Genomic DNA, 20,672 nt, shown 5'->3' with positions numbered 1-20,672 from the left:
GTGGCCTAATCTCGGCTCACTGCAAGCTCTGCCTCCCAGGTTCATGCCATTCTCCTGCCTCAGCCTCCCGAGTAGCTGAGACTACAGGCGCCCGCCACCACGCCCGGCTAATTTTTTGTAATTTTTGTAGACATGTGGTTTCATCGTGTTAACCAGGATGGTCTCAATCTCCTGACCTCGTGATCCGCCCACCTCAGCCTCCCAAAGTGCTGGGATTACTGGCGTGAGTCACCGTGCCCAGCCAATAATATTTTAAATCATAGAACGTATGGAGGATCCCAGAAAGCATGAATTCTCCTACTTATTTTATTGATGAAAATACCAACAACCAAAGATTCAGTCACCAGTGCAGCTAATAACAGAACCAAACCTAGGAAATTAGACTTCTGTCCTTACTCACAAGTTCTTCTTCCATACTCATTTACCCTCAAGCAGTCAAAAGATGATCAACACAAGCATCCTCTTCATAAATGTGCAATGTTAACTTAGGAAGGGATTTTGCTATCCACCAGAGAGAAATAAAATGTAGTTGGTCTACTCAATTCCCTATGGGTCTTTAAGAGAATATAATGTTTAAAATAAATTATTTGTGCTATTAAAAATCATGTGAATTGATGTGGTGATTTGCACTCAGAGTCAGTTACTATGTTAATCTGCCTAAAATTGTTCTGCCTAGTAGTCAGTAAAAATATTTTTAAAGCTCTAGCCTTACCAGTTTTCTATCTACAGCCCTTTCAGATACCCCTTAGGAATACCACTTTTTAAGGAATATGGCCACAATAAAAATAAAAGGAGTAAATTTTTCAGAGATATTCATAGATTACCATTCATAATAGTAAAATAGTGTAAGCATTTTGAATTGATGAATGAATAAGCAAACTATTATGCATCACTAAAGCTGAATATTATGTAGTCATTTCAATTATTCTGTGAATTATGAGTTATGTAGAGCTGTATGTAAAAAATGTGCCTGAAAGGAAGTATGACATATATACAGAAGACATCAATCTAATCATATCAGTGAATGTGTTGGAAAGGTTAATACATTTACTTAGAATGCCACAGATAAATACAGTTATATTTATTTTTGAATATTTGTTTTATCCTTCCTCCTTTTTTTAGTTGTAAAATAAGAGAAATGTTTTCGTAAAATCTTTTTGCAACTTCTACTTCCAGCAAATAAGGAAACTAGGTAACAAAAAGATTCTCCAATCTCGGAAAACCTAGAACAGTTGGACGCAATTGCCATCCTTTTCCATTCCTCTCAGGAATGTAAGGAACTTTAGTGCTGAGTGGTTAGTAAGCCAGCCCTGAAACTGCAGCTGTCCTCAGGATATTCATAGACACCAAGCGTCTAGAGCCTTAGGTTGCAAGCTCTTGTGGGAAAAAGACTCAGACAAAATAGTATTTCCCTTTTTCTTCTTTCTCACTACCCGCCCTGCATGTAGCATTTAGTGGGCTGGCATCATTACACATGATCCACTGATTACCTTGTTAACTGAGTACCTCTGTCTTTTTGCTTTTCTTAATTCATTGACTGAGTAGTAGTTATTAAATATTTGTTGAAAATAATTTACTGTGAGACAATTCTGAAATTCTTCAATCTGTGTTATAAAATAGAATCATACATCTCTAATGAACTTTGTTTTAATTAGGTGATAACTTCTTTAATTATAGTTTATTTTAATATTTATAAGTGATACTTATTAAAGATGTTTCCCATATTAGTTATAGCATTTTAATTTTTCCAAATTTAAAATTGGTTGATACTGTGTTCAAAAGATAGTAAAACATAATTAGGAGTTCAAACTGTGTAACAATAAAGACCCAGGTTTGAACCTAGTTTTACCATCTGTGCTAGTTTGTGTGACCCAGGTCAAGTTACTTAACTTACTCAAGCTTCAGTTTCTACATCTTGGATTAATATTTGTTCCTTAGAGGATTGTTGTCAAAATTAAATAATATAATCCCTGAAAAACTAACATTTAACATAATGCTAGGCCCATAGTGTGTATGTACCCAATGATTATTATCTATTAACGTGATAGAGGAGGAGATTTAAATTATTAGCATAAATTATGCAGTATAAAATATTGGCTTTATTAGGGATTGCTTAAAGTATTGTCTGATTTAACATGGAAAAAAATAAAATGGCTTATATATGTACCTTCTGTGTTTTTTTTTTTTTTGTATTATCGCAGAATCATAATTGTTAGTCTATAATGTCTTATGCTGGAAAGATTTGGTTTTTCTAAAAGAAATTTATTGTAGTATAGTTTTTCTAGAATAAAAATGAACTTTTGGAAGTATATAATTTGAAGATTTTTAGTAAATTTTCAGAGTTGTGCAGTCAACATCACAATCCCATTTTAGGACATTTTCGTCACCCCAAAAAGGTCTCTCATGCCTGTTTGCAGTCAAAGGAACATTTATATTTGTAGAGTACTGGGGAATGATTTTTACTCCTGGATCTTTCTTATCCTATACTTGATTAAAGTATATTAGGGCATAAGGCCTAGGATGAAGCTGAGAAGGTTTCGAGGTTGGAAGGAATCAGGAGACCAGGTTTGGGTATTATCCTCATAACACCCTGGCAGAGGGACAACATGAAAATACCAGAAGCCATACTAGGCAGAAATAGAACTGACTAGATCTTGGAAGATGGCAAAGGAAATCAAGGCAAGTGAACTCATGGACAAGTGGGAATAGGCCAGGAAAGGAAATTGGACAGGAAAGCACATTGGACTTTGCTTATTTAAAGGTCATATAATGGTACCTGGAAAATTTGCATTAAAGCAAGAGTAGGGCTAAGTAAAGGATGTGCATAAAAAAGAGGTTTCAGTGGTTTAGAAAGTGCAACTAAGAACTTGCAAACTGAAAAGTGGAATAGTAGAAACCACTGTGATCTGAGCCAATAAACACATTTTCTTAGAGGGGGAATTTTGAGCAGAAATGAATGCTAATTTTGTTTTCCTGCTTAATTGGCATCATTTGTCACAGAGCTAATAAATGACAGAATCAACTTTTCATCAGAACACTCTTTGATTCTAAAATTTTCTTGAAACCATGATTTCTTAGTTTTATTTATTTATTTTTTTTTGAGATGGAGTTTTGCTCTGTTGCCCACACGGGAGGGCAGTGGGGCCATCTTGGTTCACTGCAACCTCCACCTCCCAGGTTCAAGCAATTCTCCTACCTCAGCCTCCTGAGTAGCTGAGACTACAGGTGCCTACTGCCACGCCTGGCTAATTTTTTGTATTTTAGTAGAGACAGGGTTTCACTATGTTTCCCAGGCTGACCTCAAACTCCTGAGCTCAGGCAAGCTGCCCGCCTTGGCCTCCCGAAGTGCTGGGATTACAGGTGTGAGCCACTGCGCCCAGCTCAAAACCGTGATTTTTTTTAAAACAGGAGTAAAGATAAATATTAATTTAAGTACAGATCATATAGCTCATTTAATTATATAAGTGAAATCCATAGGAGGTAAAATACTGTTTTGTTTTTGTTTTTGTTTTCTAATTCTTTTCTCCAAACCCCACTTCTTGTAGAAAATGGAAAGTGTGCATTGGGGAAAGCAGAGAGGCAGAAAGCCTGTTATTAAACCGTGTGAGACCAGAAGGGTATATTTAAGTGCACTAAGGTGTAAATTTTCTTTTGTGATCCACACTATTTTCTTCTCAGTCAGAACTGAGAGTATTCAAGTTCTCCGGATTCAAGAGACCACATTGTTTTCTTTTGTTGTTGTTTTTTGTTTTTTGTTTTTTACAGGGTGTGTTTGAGCTAGAAAAAGATAAGTGGAAATAGTTCTAGATGTTCTAGATTTTTTTTTCCTCTGGACATTTAATTCTGCCACAGGAGAAGAGACACACCACTCTAAGTCATTTTTCCCTAAAGTCATCAATCCCAATCCCCTTCTGTTCATGCCCCACCTTCCCTGTCTTTTCTTTTTTGTTTTCCTCCTTGCCTGTTACTCATGTCTCATCTATCTTTTTTAATGACTCCGCTGTGCAAAGTAGTAGCTTGGTTGAGCAAACAGATTAAGGAGTGGAGGTAGCAATGGAGTGGAAAGTGAAAGGATGAATAAGTAATAGAGCAAGTCCCACCATGTGCACTTGTGGTTAAGGAGTTAAGGAAAATAAATTGTATTTCTCTTCTTGTCTGCCTCCTGCCTTCTTCAAACCCTAAGCATAAATCAAGGACTTCAATATCTTGTTTATCTTGCAATAGATAAGTTTAAGTACAGAGGAGTGGAGACCAGTTTGTGAGCTATTGCACTAATCCTAGTGGTAGGAATGATGGGGTGGTTGCAATGAATGTGGAAATAAGTGGTTGGATTCTGGATATATTTTGAAGGAAAAAGCACGACTTTCTGAAAATTTGGATGAAAGATAAGAGCCAAAGAATGACAGACAATATTAAATGGACCTGCCATAATCTAAGATGGGGAAGAGTGCAAAGGAGCTGGGTGTTGAAGGCGGGGAGCAGATCTCGGGATCAGTTTGGGACATGTTAAGCTGCATCTGTAAACAGGAGAGCTTTTGTTTTCATTGGAGTTCAGGGTGAAAGTCTAGGCTAGAGATGAAGATTTGGAAATCATTAGTGCAACATGTTTATTTGAACCATGAGATTACTTAGGAGGGACATGTAGATAAAAGAGTTCCAAGAACTGAGTCTTGGAGCAAGCCAACAAGTGGATAGGAAAATAAGGAAGACCAGGAAAAAGGGACTGGCACAAATATACACTCAGGGATATATAAGTCCTTGTTTTCATTGTACTTTGGTTAGCAATTAGAGCTTATGAATGTGAATGTTACTTCATTATGTGCTTTATATTATTTTTACAACTCCAAAATATGACATGGATAGTAACAACATACACACACACAAACATGTGAGGATGGGGATGTGGGTGTGCATTCTAATGAAAATAATATTAAATATATTAAATTACCTTATTTAAATGAATATATTAAAGTATATAGTACACTTTAATTCACTCTCTCATCTATAGAAAAAATATGAAACTAATTTCAATTTTCATTATCTGTGATTTGCAGTACTATTTATATTCTACAAAATATTTCGTCCAAGTAAGTATTTTGTCTTTCTTCCAGAGTTGTCTGATTGATTGTTGACTCAAGTGTTTGGATCCAGTTTAAATTTTGTACTACTATAAAATAGAGTTTAGCTATATTCTTTTTATCTAGATAATTAAATTATACTTATTACTTCCCATTTACGAAGCTATAACTGTTAAAATATATGACATGTTTAAAGAGTAAGGCACTGAATAGGTAGATAAAATTTATGTATACTTAAAATTATTTTGTGAGTGGTGATTTTTTTCCATACCATACTATTTCATCCTTTCATCCTGGACACCAGCATTGGCTTTTATTATGGAAAATGAATCTTTCAGCCTCGCTAGGTGAGGTGTTCATCGTTAAAAAGACTTCAACCGATGCCTGCTACATAACTCTGCTCCAAAGAAGACTGAATTAGGAGAAAGAGGCAGAAGTTAGGATTATGTCCCATCATGGTGATTGAAGAATGTATTGGGGAGAGGAAAGGGAATATATTGGGAGGGAAAAGATGAAATGATGATGAAAAAGGTTAGGAGAGCAAACACTGGTAATGAGGAGGGAACCAAAGCAACTTGTGTGAATAAGATGGGGTGTAAAAGTAGCCTTGTAAAAGGTGCTAAGAAAAGTTGAATACCTTAAGAGGGAACTTTTATCAGAGTCCTTGTGTAGCATGATCAAGGGTTTACAGGGGATCTCAGTCAAAACAGTGACAGGGTACCTCTAAAGATGCTCCGTCCCTACATCTGTATCTCCAGAGGTGCTTGTCACAAATGCCACACCCTACTAAAGCAGAATCTCTTGATGTTGCCAAGGAATCTGCATTTTTTCAGGAAACATTGAGGCCTATCCTCAACCCCAAGAGAATCTCATTGTGACTGCTAAAATTTGAGCACCATTCAACTAGGACACAAGTAAAGAACATGTGCAGAATACATATTAGAAATGTGTGAATTAGAGAAGAATGGATTAGAGACTGTCAGGGAATTTGATAATGAAAGTAGTAATATTCAGGAAAACAGTAACAGTGAACTTCTGGGAAAGAATAATAGTAAAGAAGGCAAGCAATAGTGATAGGAGTAAAATGGAATGGATAGAAGTGAGTGTATGAGAGACCAGAGAAGACACATTCAGAAAGCAGTCATGTGAAGAGAGAGATGGAAGACCCCACAAGGCCATGAGTATTCTAGCTTTCCAAAGGCTAAGCCATAGGGAGTCTGTAAATAGCCATAAGAGGACACAGGAAGCAACTTCTGATGACAGAATAGCAGACCTGCAAAGAGGGATCACATAGCAGCGACCACATGGCTCTGCATTGGGTCTGTAAGTAGGTCCTGCTTTCTGCTCTCGGAACTGCTGGGTATCAAACGTTGTTTAAATTCTGGTGACACATCTGTATCTTTAGAGAATCATTTTCTTTGCAAAAATAATGTGGAGCTGTTTGATTTATTAAAGTCTATTACGGATTAAACTTTGTATCCAGCCTGAGTTCATGATTTCTTTTCTAAAGTCCTTAGTACACTCCTGCATGAGATCTGTCTTAACCACTCAAGAAGTCAGAAAGAGACACAAAGAATTGGCAAGGACTGCTGTTTCCTTTTCTCGCCTCACAATTGTTATTTTTCATTTACTTTAACTTGCATTAAGAGATACATAATAGCAAATTAAGGTATGTTTTATTTGAAGCCCTCACTTCTGACATTTAAAAGTCTACAAGTAAAAAATTGAGAGCAAATATCTGTAAGGGTCATAAACTAGTAGTGCGTTTCTTTAGCCTTCATAAACCTGATACCTTCATTGACTTATTGTTCAATCTTCTGAATAGCCCAAGCCTCAAAGAGCATTTCTTTTAATCTTTTACTAAATAAGTAAATAAATAGGAGGAATATTCATTATGTGTTTGAAAAAAAAAAAACAAACTGTTTTCTTAAAGATTCTGGTAATTTTCCCCTGAAAAATCACTAGTGTGAGAGGAATAGAACAGAGAATGCTTCCTAGATGTCAGTTTTTCTTAGTGGTGTCTGAGGTTTCAAGGTGAGAAATAAAATTATGGAATTTAAATAATTGAGCTGGTAAAAATGTAGTAGACATATTCAGTAAATACCTAACATTGACTGCAAAGTGTTTTGAAAAAATGTCTTGATATTTGGGTATAATGGGATGTAAGCAAGTTTACACCAATCTTGCGAATGCACGAGTCGTTACTTCCCTCTTCTTTGCTTCTAGCCACTGTTTTGCTGTTTTGCAGCTTTCCTGCTGGAATGCCTTTTCCTAATGAAATGGATCAAAGATTCCTTCACTCTAAAAAATCCCTACTCCCATAACGTGCTTGAGTAGTTCCTAGATGATTATTATAAAAGTCAATAATTCTCAAGCCTGTAATCCCAGCACTTTGGGAGGCCAAGAGGGGAGGATTGCTCGAGGCTAGGCATTCAAGACCAGTCTGTGCAAACATAGTAAGACTGGTCTCTATGAATTTTTTTTTTAATTTAGTCAAGTGTGGTGGCTTGTACTTGTAGTCCCAGATACTCAAGAGGCTGAGGTGGGAGAATCACTGGAGACTGAGAGTTAGGTGATGCAGTAGGCTCTGTTTGCACCACTGTACTACAGCCTGGGTGACAGAGTGAGATCCTGTCTCTTAAAAAAAAAAGTCTATTAATTCTTTAGTTAATAATCAGTTTTAGATTTCTTTGTATGTTAAATGGAAAACCATAACAAGAAAAAGTATCATGATAAAATAACACCATGAAATAGCATTCTGCTACTAATGTCCTTTTTCTATCCAATATATTTGTCCATGTGCCCACTTGACATTCATTAATTTTCTCCTCATTTCTCAGCTATTAAAATTTACTTCCTCCACAGCCCTCACCTAGTAACATGGGGGGGAAACTTTAGGTAGTAGTTATTGAATGCTATCTCTGTGCCAAGCACAATTTTAGGCACTTTATATGAATGACTTCTAATGTTACAAACCTTATAGAATCGTTTGAATGATGATTACCAGTTTCCTGATGAGGAAGAAAGCTGCCGAAGGTCACCCAGCTAGTTAGTGACAAGCCAGGATTTAAGTTGAGATTGGCCTGAATATAAAAGCTCGCTTTTCCCACTGGCTTACGTGGCCTCAAGTTCATTAGAAATCAATAGTAATACTAATTTGTTTTGAATACTGTTACTTGACATGATTACATATGTGTCATGTCAAGTATTAGTATTAGTAATCATGTCAAATATTAGTATTAATCTTCCCAGTGTTTTAGCAAAGACAAGATTACCTAGTTTTAAAAAGTATTTTTGTCACCTTACATAAAAATTGTTACTGCGTTATTAAAAATCTCTTAGGACAGTTCTTATCTGATCAATAGGAAAGAGTGATACTTGGAGTTTTGTTTATCATTTGCCATCTGGTATTAAGGGCTGAATATCCGTTATGCTGTTTGTGTAACTTATTTTTATCTTTGTTGTTGCAGTACCGGATACCAGTTTATTTACTATTCACCTGAAAACACAGCCAAAGCAAAAGAAGTGCTCAGCAACATCAATCAACTACAACCTCTTGTAGCAACCCATGCAGACCTACTGCTTAATTCTGCAAGCCAGCATTCTCCAGACAGCCTGAAGAATTCTTTAAAGATGCTTTCAGAAAAAGTAAGATCCAAATCATCACTATAGTTGGGAAAATGAAATACTCAAATCCCCATCGGTCTGGCTTTCTGCATACATTGCCTTTCATAGCATCTGGAAATGTAGAATAGAGTAGGTTAAAAAGTAAGCTTCAAAGTATTGCCACAGGATCAAAATGAATTGGCCTCATTCTCTGTTCAAATCTTACTGAGCACTCTCTTTTTTTCCTAGTAGGAAATGAAACCTGTTATTGGTTAGTATATATCTTCTCTTTTCCTTGGCATTTTTCATTTTCTTTGGTTTATGGTCTTATTAAGTGAATTAAATGAGATTTTGAAAATTACTTTATTTTCCTCTGGTGATCACCTAATTTTTATGCATGTAAAGCTTTACATTTGAATAGGAATGACACTTCATTTGAAGGCAGAACTTTGATGTGGATTTACATTAGTCTGTATGGGGTCCTTCCTCTGCCTCGGTTTGCTCTCTACAACATTATTTACTGAGGAGAGATTCTAAAAATTTCCAAATGTGTTAGTTATTTGAAAAGCAGTAGAATCTAAGTCTTAGTTTTTCCAAAGGTGACTTGTTCCTTTATCCGCAGAAAGGAGAGCTAGTCTGGCATGGGGTAGACACTCAATATCAACTTCCAGAGCTAACGAGGGCAGCTAGTTGTGTGATAGAAAGCTGAGACAGAAAAAGACAAGTGACAGTTGATTTTCAATGTACAATCAGTGTCCTGGAGTCCACTTCCAATGTGTGCATCCTTTACCTCTGCATTTTAAGGAGATCGTGTAATTTTTTTTATGAGACACTTCTAGTAAATATGCCCTTGAAGAAACTGACCAAAGAAAATTCTTGTAATTGTAGAATAAGACAAAAGTATAGTTTTTCACCTCTCTGAAGAACAGATTCATAGAAACTTGGATCTTATGTATGTCCATACTTTTTATTCAGGTATGTTAATTTATAATAATATCTTATACTTATTTAACATTTCAGTTTATACATTTTTATATGTTATTTTCGTAGGAGAAAACATACCTATTTTCATGGAAAAAAATAGTTAATATCTATTCAGAAAGTTTGAGTGAATTGTCTAATAAATTAAAAAGTGAAAAACCAAACTCAGAACTTCCAGTTCAAAATGCAGCGTTCCTTCCATGCCAGAACACATGCCTCCATCATGAAAAGGGAGGAAAATATTGACCCAAATTTTGCAAGTACTTACTTTGTGTCAAATAGGGCAATGGGCTTCACACTTTATGTCATTTTAGTTAATCATCAGAATTATGGAGAACGTATTATTTTCATTTAACACAGAAAAAGGCTAAAGCTCAGAGAAATTTTAAAAACATGAGAAGTCATGCAGCTAGAGTCAAATACAGGATTCAAACAAAACCTGGGTTCAAACCTGGGTCTGGATGACTCCAGAATGGAAGTTCTTTCTAGTGTCCTCCATCTAATATATGGATTTAGACATTTCCTTATTCAAAAGTTTTTTTAAAAATTTTTCTTAGACAAATGCCTTAGTAACACCTAAGTATTCTAGATATTCAATAAGTATGTTTTTTATGGCTAGGGAAAGAGAAAAAAGAGGAGGTTGTTGCATACAGTAAAATAATATCATCTCATTTTGGTTCATTTCTTTTTCGGATTTACAGATGAGGTGAGGTTTTCCTGGGTTCGCCTAAGCTGAAAATTTTAGCGAGTAGCACACCACTGCAGTGATTACAGAGCAGTATTTATATTCTTCTTGTGCACTGGGCAGGGATTTGTCATTTCATACATCATTTACAACTTGCTGCAGTGATTTTGGTGGTGGGGGAGGTTAGGATGGGCATTCTCTTCTCCTTGAATCCAGCATTGCTCCAACTTTTTCCCCTATGTTTTCTCTTTTCTACTGAGTAGACAAGTTTAGTCGACTAATAAATCTCTCAGTCCTTAAAACTAGGAGGATCTTTTTTTAAGTTAAGTTTGCAAGCCATGCATTCTTTTAAGAATTCATGACTGGAATTTCAGAGAATTATCTAAGTTAACAGTTTTGTATAGTCTATGAAAACTGTTAGTAGCTCATGGTTTAAAACAAAGTATGATCCATGAATTCAGGTATGAAAGAGAGATCGTTTTAGTGGTATTCTAAATTTAAATATAATTTAATATTAGCAGGATGTAAGCTTTAAAAGTTCTGTTTTTAAGTTTTGGGCTTGCTGTATACTATGGGTTATAAAATAAAACTGTTTACTTCATGGATAGTCTCTGGTTTCCTTTACTGATTCTGAACTGGTATGTTTGGAAAATAGGTACCTAAAGTTGTTTTCTTAGGGACTTATCCATATAGCATATTCAAGACATTAAGGAGTTATCTATATTCATGCTTATCAGGGAAATGTAAAGGTTTCATAGCCTTTGAGCACCTGAACATGGAAGAGTTTACTGTTGTAGACTTGGGGCACCTGGGAAAAGCTAAGGGCAGCCCAGGGCAGTGAAGCAGGAGGTATTCTATTTTGTGATGAGATGACGTCTCTCCTCGTAGGTAAGCCATTGCACCTGAAGACAATAGCCATTAAATCATTGTCAATTAAGCATATAGTCTGGGGGAAAAGCAAGTGGCAACAGAAAAATTCAACTTGCTGAGAGGTCATATTCCAGGAGTCTTTGAGTAGGCAATATTTGTAGATCCAAAGGTATTTACATCATCTCTACTGCTACTGAGAACCAAGGCACATGGATAGGGCTCCCCAGCCAAAATTCCATCCATCTAAACACTGTTGGTAGAGACAAACACACACAATTTATAAACTAAAAATAATTCCTGAATTCATATTATTTTCCAGTCACTGTGCTCAACACAAAAGGTAGAAAAAGGGAATAAAACACAGGCCTGTTCTTCCCAGGAACTCCAAGACTCTTGATAGTAGTGGTTATGATGATGAAGTGACAGTAATAGCTAGCATTTATTGGTGGCTTAATAACTCTGAGATAGTCTTATAAGCTCTTCAATTTTCAGAGTTCCATGCAGTGGATAATATTATTTTAACATTTAGTCTTCCTAATTCTATGAAGTAAGTGTTGTGAGAAGCCTTATTTTACACAGTTGAGGAAACTGAGGCAGAGAAGTATTAAATTTACTCACACACCTTGTGTTTTTGGCTCCAGATTCTGTGAGCTTGGCCAGTATGCTGTATCTTCAGTCTGCTATATAGATGCTTGTACATAGGACTAAGGAAACAAATGTGGGGGCAGGGAAGGAGTACTACTAAAATTTCACAAAAAATGAATACATTTAATGTTTCATGTTCTAATATGCACAAACTCAGTTAAATTGTATTATAATTTTAACATTCTTGGTATGCCTTCTTATGAATAACTGGGTTTGGTTATTGCATATTAGTTCATGAAAATATTAAAGAAATAGTATAATCTTATGGTGTAAGAATCTAACAAAAGTCAAACTGAGTTTATCTGAATAATTCCAACAAAAAAAGGCAAAAGATAGACCAAAATTTTAACACACAGTATGAAAGGTTAATAATAGAGTGAGATAAACATGCATTTCCTTTTTTCTCAGACTAAAAGTATGCAATTCTGCGAAGGAAAAACAAAGAAGAGATAAAATAAATTCAAACTAAAATAAATAATATTTTTAAAGGCCTGAAGGTGGACAGTGTTTAGGTGTCTCTCGTAGTTCAGAAATCTGTGTGATATTAGCGTTCAAACACCCATCACTTTCTCTATTCCATTGAGATTGATAGACCTTTTTTAGAAAGTCATTATTATCCTGCTCATCAAAAAGCACTATTGAGCACTTAATTGTGTGTGGTATTGTACTTGATGCTATATGACAAATACTACATAGATATGGCTCTTAATTTTTACAACCTAAGAATTTAAAAGAATGGGGGTGTTTTGCAATATTGCATTTGTTAAATAGTTAAATAATGGCCTTTATTGCAAATGTTAGAGGCTATACTCACAGCATATTTGAGAAATTCGCATAGCTTATAATGCCTACTATTCTTTCAACCTCAATATACTATACCAAAACGTTCCATTATATTCAAAGAAAAATAAAAACTATTGTATTCTGAAACATATACAATCAGGATTTTTTCAAGAAATGTTGTTTTCTGTAACAGCAATGCCAGGCAGCTAGTGTGCTAAGAAGTTGAAGATACACGTAATAGAGAGAAGAATGTTATGCTGATTATTTAAGACTGAGAATAACTTTTTTATGGTTTTATTCACTATAGCGACTCCTAGGTCTATCCCAGTTCCAAACTGTGGGAAAGAACTTAATGAGTAGAAATTTTGTTTGTTTTTTTAAGGTTGGTGAATGTATGTATTCGGAGTCTAAGAAAACTTGAGAATAAATGGTTTAGGTAAAAATGAAATTTCAGGATAGAACTTATGTTTCTGTTTTTCATAATTGCCTTTAGATGGTAATTATTTAATTGGTGAAATAAGTGATAGTATGCAATAAACAAAATTTGTTATTAGAAAATTGTATGATAAGAAAAACAAAGATAAGAATGTAAGATAATATTGACAATGAGACTACATACAAAATTTATGGAATCAGAGCTTCTGCTGTTTATGATGGAGTAACATGGACCCTCCCAACTTAAACAACAAGAAAGTGGACAAAATGTAGACATAATGGTTTTTAAGCACTGGAAAATCGGTAACAAATTACGTGATTCTTATAGCTATCTAGATTTCTTCCTAGGGCAGTTCCTAGGCTGTAGCAAAAAGGAACCTAAACACTCTCTTCTCAAGGTGAAGAGACAGAGATTAGAGTTTGGGAGGCCAAGATTGCCAGAATTCACAAAGCAGAGTACCAGACAGTAAGGAGCTTCACACAGAAGGAACCCTGGAGATCTGTAAATGAGTGCCTTTAACTCTTTATGAGTACCAATCTATGCATGCATGAGAATAAACTACCCATGTCCACAGAAATAAATATTAGGAATAAGCTTATAAAGCAATTCCTGGTGGTCACACAGGCCCGATAATAGTTTATCTTTCTACCAGTAAAGTGATAAGACCTTTTAATACACTGGGAATTGACTAAAGTCCTCAGAAGTATATGGCCCTAGTAGTGGGACTAAATTAGTCATAGATTAGAGACTGCTCTTAGTCTACCATAACAAGGTTTGAAAACAAGGCTTGAAAGGATTTCACTGATTCCGAGTAATTTTACTTTGCCATAGAAAATCCAACATTATTTAAAGGAATGCAATACAATCTGACAACCAAGAATGTAAAGTCAAAATGCCTGCCATCCAATAAGCACATACTAAGCATGCAATGAAGCAGGAAAATATGATCCATGACCAGAAGAAAAATCAAGTCATATAAACAGAAATGACAAAAAAGGGAGAGAGGGAAGCATAAAGATATTGGCAGAAAACACGGTCAAATTTTTTCAACATTAATGAAACTACAAACCCAAGAAGCTCAATATACTCCACACAAAATAAATATAGAAAAATAAACTCAGGTACATCATAATCAAGTTACTGAAAAACAGTGATAGAACATTGTGAAAACAACCAAGAAATAAAAGAAAAAAGGGCACATGTTTCGCTGACATTCACCAACAAGAATGATAGCAGACTTCTTATTAGGCTTTATACAAGCCAGAAGAAAATAAAGTCACATCCTCAAGCTACTGGAAAAAAAAAAAATCCTGCTAACTCTCAGAAATAAAGGTGAAATGAAGACCATTTCAGGCAAACAAAAGCTGAGAAATTTCATAACAAATTTCTACTACAACAAATCATAAAGGAAAGTCTTCAAGAATAAGGAAATGATACCAGGAGAAATTTGAATGTACACAAAAGAATAGGCAATGCCAGAAACGGTTAATACGTGAATAGATTTTTTATTTAATTCAAACATGTTTCTCAAACATATTTACTCTTCCAAACAAAAATAATACCAATGTATTATGTCCTTTGTAACATACTAGTGTAGCAAAGACCAACCCATCACCTAGGTATGAAGCACTGCATGTATTAGCTATTTATCCTGATGCTCTCCCTCCCTACCATACCATCCTCCCAAAGGCTCCAGTGTGTGTTGTTCCCCTCCCTGTGTCCATGTGTTTTCATCATTCAACTCCCATTTATAAGTGAGAACATGTAGCATTTGGTTTTCTGTTCCTGTGTGTGTTTGCTGAGGATAATGGCTTCCAGCTCCGTCCATGTCCCTGTAAAGGACATGATCTTGTTCTTTTTGTAACTATATAGTATTCCATGGTGTATATGTACTACATTTTCTTTATCCAGTCTATCATTGATGGGCATTTGGGTTGATTCCATGTCTTTGCTATTGTGAATAGTTATGCAACGTACATACACGTGCATGTATCTTTATTATAGAATGATTTATATTCCTTTGGCTAGATATCCAGTAATTAGATTGCTGGATCAGATGGTATTTCTGGTTCTAGGTCTTTGAGTAGTTGCCACACTACTGTCTTCCACAATGGTTGAACTAATTTACATTCCCACCAACAGTGTCAAAGTGTTCCTATTTCTCCACAGCCTTGCCTGCATCTGTTGTTTCTCGACTTTTTAATAATCGCCATTTTGACTGGCATAAGACAGTATCTCATTGTGGTTTTGACTTGTGTTTCTCTAATGATCAGTGATGTTGAGCTGTTTTTAATATATGTTTATTGGCCACATAAATGTCTCTTTTGAGAAGAGTCTGTTCATGTACTTTGCCCACTTTTATTGTGGTTGTTTGTTTATAAAAGTTCCTTGCAGATGCTGGATATTAAGCCTTTGTCAGATGGATAGATTGCACATTTTTTTCCCACTCTGTAGGTGGTCTGTTTACTCTGTTGACAGTTTCTTTTGTTGTGCAGAAGCTCTTCAGTATAATTAGATCCCATTTGTTAGTTTCTGCTTTTGTTGCAATTGCTTTTGGTGATTTCATCATAAAATATTTGCCCATGCCTATGTCCTGAATGGTATTGCCTAGATTTTCTTTTAGGGTTTTTATAGTTTTGGGTTTTACATTTAAATCTTTAATCTATCTTGAGTTAGTTTTTGTAAAAGGTGTAAGGAAGGTGCCCAGTTTCAATTTTCTGCATATGGCTAGCCAGAGGTAAATGGTATCTTTTCAACATATTTTGCAGAACCAATTGGATATCCATGTGCAAAAAAAAAAATGAACAATTAACTTTACCTCATACATATATAAAATTTAACTCAAAATAGATCATAAACCTTAATGTACAATGTAAAAGAATAAAAGCAGGCAAACTTCTATACGAAGCCATGAATTAGGAGAAAATATTTATAAAATATGCGTATGTTAAAGGATTTGTATCAGAATATATAAAGCATTCTTAGAACTTAATAATATAACAAACAACTCAATTAAAAATGGGCAAAAGAATTAAAAATATACTTCACCAAAAGAGACTTATGAATGGTAAATAAACACATGCAAAGTTGCCCAGCATCATTTACCATTAGAAAAATGCAAATTCAGACTATCATGAGATGCCCTTAGCCACCTACCAGAACAGCTAAAATCGAAAAGGCTGAGGATAAAAAGAGTAGAGGAGGATATGGACCTGCAAGTTTCATGCATCACTGTTATGTACACAATTATTTGCACACTTTGGAAATGTGAATGTTTCAGCAATGTTTCGTAGCTTAAAAAACACCATATAATTTGGTCATCTAACACCTAGTTATTGATTCAAGAGAAATGTTATTCTGTTGGCACTGAGAAGGCTGTTGAATGAGGAAGGATTAGATACATGTTTTGTGAAGGTCATCCTTATAACAATACATAGGCTGAGTTAAGATACTGGATTTGAATTATTGAATATTACTGAGCATCACAAAATAAAAGTAATGCTTCTGGGGGACTTTGCTAAAAATACAAATTCTCATTTATTTTTGTATTTGTATTGTAGTTCAAGGTTGGAACTCAGGAGTGTATATTTTAACATTGGTGGCCTTTGATAACATTGTAAAGGAAAGACAAGTTAAAGTGAACCAACCAATAAAGAGACCGTGGAAAGTATCCCTATGGAATGTAGAAAGGATCTTAACTGGGACTAGCTGTGGAAATGTAAAGTAAGGATCGAGTTTTGAAATTATTGTAAAGGTGTAAGTAGAATAAATTGCTGACTAATCCAGAAAATAGGCATTAGTGAAGATAATTCAGAGGTTTGGACTCTGAGTTGTTGAATACTAATGACACTACTACTCAAATGGAAAATCTTGAAAGAACAAAATTACTGAAAATAAAAGAACAACAGCATAATATTGAGTTCAGCCTGGCATTTATGAACTCTAAGGGCTTTTCAGTGGAAACAGTTGATAGAGCTGGTTCAGAAGGTGAATAGAGATGAATTTATTAGACCTTGGTGTAAGGATGACAGTTGAAGCTATGGTAAAATGGATTACCTCATCAATGAAAAAAGTGCTTTTGAGAAAGTGATTTAAGGTCCCTTGTGGGCTGACTTACCACATTTTGGGTGAACAGAGAATGATGAGTCAAGAAAAGAAGTTGAAAAGGTCAATCAAGAAAGAGAAGCATTAGGATGGTCACAATAGCTCACATTTTTAATCCTAGCAGTTTGGGAAGGGGAGACAGGAAGATCACTTAAGGCCAGGAGTTTGAGACCTGCCTGGGCAACATAGTGAGACCCTGTCTCTACAATAAAAATAAAAAATAAAAATAAAATACAATAATAAATTAAAAGAAGACCATCAAAGAGTGCACTTGAGGGTTTGCAATGAACTCTCATAAGAGTTTCACAGGTAGGCACTGTAATTTTCTGCAAACTAGGAAAAATGGTTATGTGATTTTTCCAAGGGCAAACTGATAATATATATATGAGCTGCCCAGATGTTAAGTATCCGCCTAGCTTTTAGTCTAGCTTTCCTTTAGGGAAAGTTGAATATACATCAGTGCACTAATGACAGAGTATAGCCCTATTCCTTTATCAAGTAATTTCAAAATATCAAATATCAAAATAAATAGGATTCTTTCTTGCTGCATAGATGATTACTAAAATAATCACTTGCATATGCCATTGGCTGCTTCTGTATTACAGATGGAATGAGGCATTGCCTTAAATTTTTTTCAGCAAAAATAAGGAGATTTCTAAGTAGAATAGAACTTCACTTAATTTGTTGAGCTCTCTAGTGAAAAAGAGTGGTTTTAAATGAACATGTCCTAACTATTCCTCTGCCATTAATATTCAGGAAACTGGAAATTCTCTTCACTCATCCCCAGGAGAAGTAATTTTTAGTAGTTTTATACTTGCAGATAATTCTGTGTGTTGCTTTGAAGAATAGTTGTATGGGGATATGAATTGGAAAAATGTCAGAAGGCTAGAAAACATTTCATTTTTTAAGGTAACATTTCTCTTTCATTTTCCAATATGAAAAAATAAAATAGATCTGCCTTACATTCAGAGTTTATTCTTTTTACACAATATTATTAAGCTGATATTTTAAATAAATTGTTTGGCCTACTCTTACGATAACATTTAGATAGCATTTCTTTTTTCGTTTAATGTAGTTCAAGCTAAATGAGAAAAGAAAAAGGTTTTTCAGAAGTCAATAGGCAACTCGGTGATATGGTCACATCCTTTCCATGACTTCAGCTTTTCTAGTATCATCCCAGTTGCAAGAACAGCAATATAATAGTTCCCCCTTATCCACGGGGATATGTTCCAAGTGGATGCTCAGTGGATGCCTAAGTGGATCCACTCAGTGGATCCCTGATAGCACCAAGCCTTGTTCATACTATTTTTTTCCTACATGCACATAGCTATGATAAAGTTTAATTTAAAATTAGGTACAGTAAAGGACTAACATGAACTAATAATCAAAACAATTATAACAATATACTATAATGAAAGTTATGTAAATGTGGTTTCTCTCAAAATATCTTCTTGTACTGTACTCACGTGTCTTCTTGTGATGGTGTTAGATGGTACAATGTCTACATGATGAGATAAAGTGGGGGAAATGGTGTAGTGTCAGTCTTCTACGTCAAGGCTACTTGAACACAAGCACTACAATAACGTGACAGTTGATCTGGTGACCCAGATGGCACCTAAGTGACTAACGGGCTAGTCATATATATAGCATGGATATACTGGGCGATTTATATCCCAGGCAATCTGAGGCAGGACAGCACAAAATTTCATCACTCGACTCAGAACAGCTGCACAAATTAAAATTTATGAATTATTTATTTCTGGAATTTTCTATTTAATTTTTTCTTTCTTCGTTTCTTTTTTTTTTTTTTTTTCACTTAATGTTTTCAGACCAAGGTTGACCACAGGTAACTAAACCATGGGAAAGCAAAACCACAGACAAAGAGGGACTACTGTATACAGCTGTGTTGGGATTTCGTGACTACATTAATCTTTTTAAGCTGATTTCTTTGACTACAAAACATCAGTGGTCTACATTGGTCTACATCACTAAGTAGTGCTGGTTAAAAAAATTAAAATGTTTTTTGGGTTACATGGATATAACAATGGGACATTTGGGTATTTTCTAAAAAATGTGATTCTATACACAGGATACCGGTGATCCAGAGAGTTTCCAAGAAGTCAGATAAATGTTGTCAGTACAGACACCAAGTGAAAGATTAGCTATTATTATGTTTAAGATTGTAAGCCTTGTATTCAGTTATCCAAAAAAAATTCTGGGTTTTAAAACTGCAAGACCCTCCTGCATGATCTCCCTGGCCTTTGGTGGTAAATCAACTCAAATGAGATTTGAATAAATGAAGTGGAATCTCGGCATGCGCATGTGATGGAAAGAAAATGATGGTGATTACAAGTGCTAGGGAAGATTTCATTGAGTGTGAATGAATATTTAGCTACATGGCAATTATATGAGTATTGTGGAGACTTGAAATGTAGTAGCAGGAATTCAAAGAAGGCAAGTTGTTTGGCTCTAAAAATAAATCAAAAGAATTTATTGAAACCATCAACAGAGAAATTGTTTAGTTAAGCTGAATGGGAGTAAATTCACGTTTTTAATATTTAAAGTCACACTGATAAGCACATCCATGCTGTATAAAAAATTATGTAAATAACATGTTTCCTCATTTTGCTATGACTACACTGACTTGTTTGAGTACTGTCTAGCCAATTTTTCCATCAGTTTTTTTATATCTTTCATTCTCATTTTAATACTTCATTGTCAACACCAGTGAACACTTCTTTTTATGCCTATCTGGTATAAACTGCTTTTTATTTTGTTTTTCTTATTTATTCTGAAATATTTTTCAATCTTTTATTCTTATAAATTATGTTTTTCGTGTTTTGTTTTCTCACCTGCAAAGTGGCTTTAATGTGGCTAATAGCAGGGTGTTTAAAATATTCAACAAAATTTAGCAGTAAAGTAGTTACACAGGTATTATAGGCACATTTAATTATGAGAACTGGTAGATGTTCAAAACACTTGGAAAGTAGGAGTTAGGGAAGAAGAGGAAGAAGGACAGAAACATCTAGTTTTATGGCAGGTGGTGAGTAGTGTGGAATAAGGGAGAAAGCTGCTGATTGGTTAGAAAACTTCATTCCTGTTCCATTTGTGCTGCCAATACGCGGTATTCCCTAAAATGTATCACCACAGTTCTTTGTTAGTTTTCTCATCTTGGTTAATGAAGAGGTCAACTTTAAGATCCCTTTCACGTCTAGAATTTTATGACGTATGGCAAATAAGTAACTATGCATATATAACAGAGTCTTATTGGACACTTGTTTTGCATGGGGCTTAACGGGTTTTCTTTAGTTGCTGATGCTCAAAACAAGAAGATTTAGAGATAATTTAGTGACTACTAGATAGGCTTGGAACTGTTGACTGCATATTGAGAGTGCACCGAGAAATAATGCTGTCGAGTTATATCACTGGTGAAGCCAGCATTATCAAGACTGTCTCATTAAATGGGGGCAATATCAATTATGAT

The 20,672-nt window shown here is 35.1% G+C and overlaps 1 protein-coding gene across 4 annotated transcripts in view; it reads left to right on the top strand.

Moving 5' to 3' along the window:
• INPP4B (inositol polyphosphate-4-phosphatase type II B) overlaps positions 1-20,672 on the top strand; it is an 807,120-nt gene that overhangs the window by 665,302 nt on the left and 121,146 nt on the right. For all 4 annotated transcript variants that reach the window (XM_025386323.1, XM_025386324.1, XM_025386325.1 and 1 more), the window contains one exon: positions 8,549-8,726. In XM_025386323.1, the coding sequence (XP_025242108.1) occupies positions 8,549-8,726 (178 nt within the window). The remainder of the gene's footprint in view (positions 1-8,548; positions 8,727-20,672) is intronic.

The sequence above is a fragment of the Theropithecus gelada genome, chromosome 5 (genome assembly GCF_003255815.1).
Source record: "Theropithecus gelada isolate Dixy chromosome 5, Tgel_1.0, whole genome shotgun sequence".
Classification (NCBI taxonomy): Eukaryota; Metazoa; Chordata; class Mammalia; order Primates; family Cercopithecidae; genus Theropithecus; species Theropithecus gelada.
This window is presented reverse-complemented; position numbering and strand designations above follow the sequence as displayed.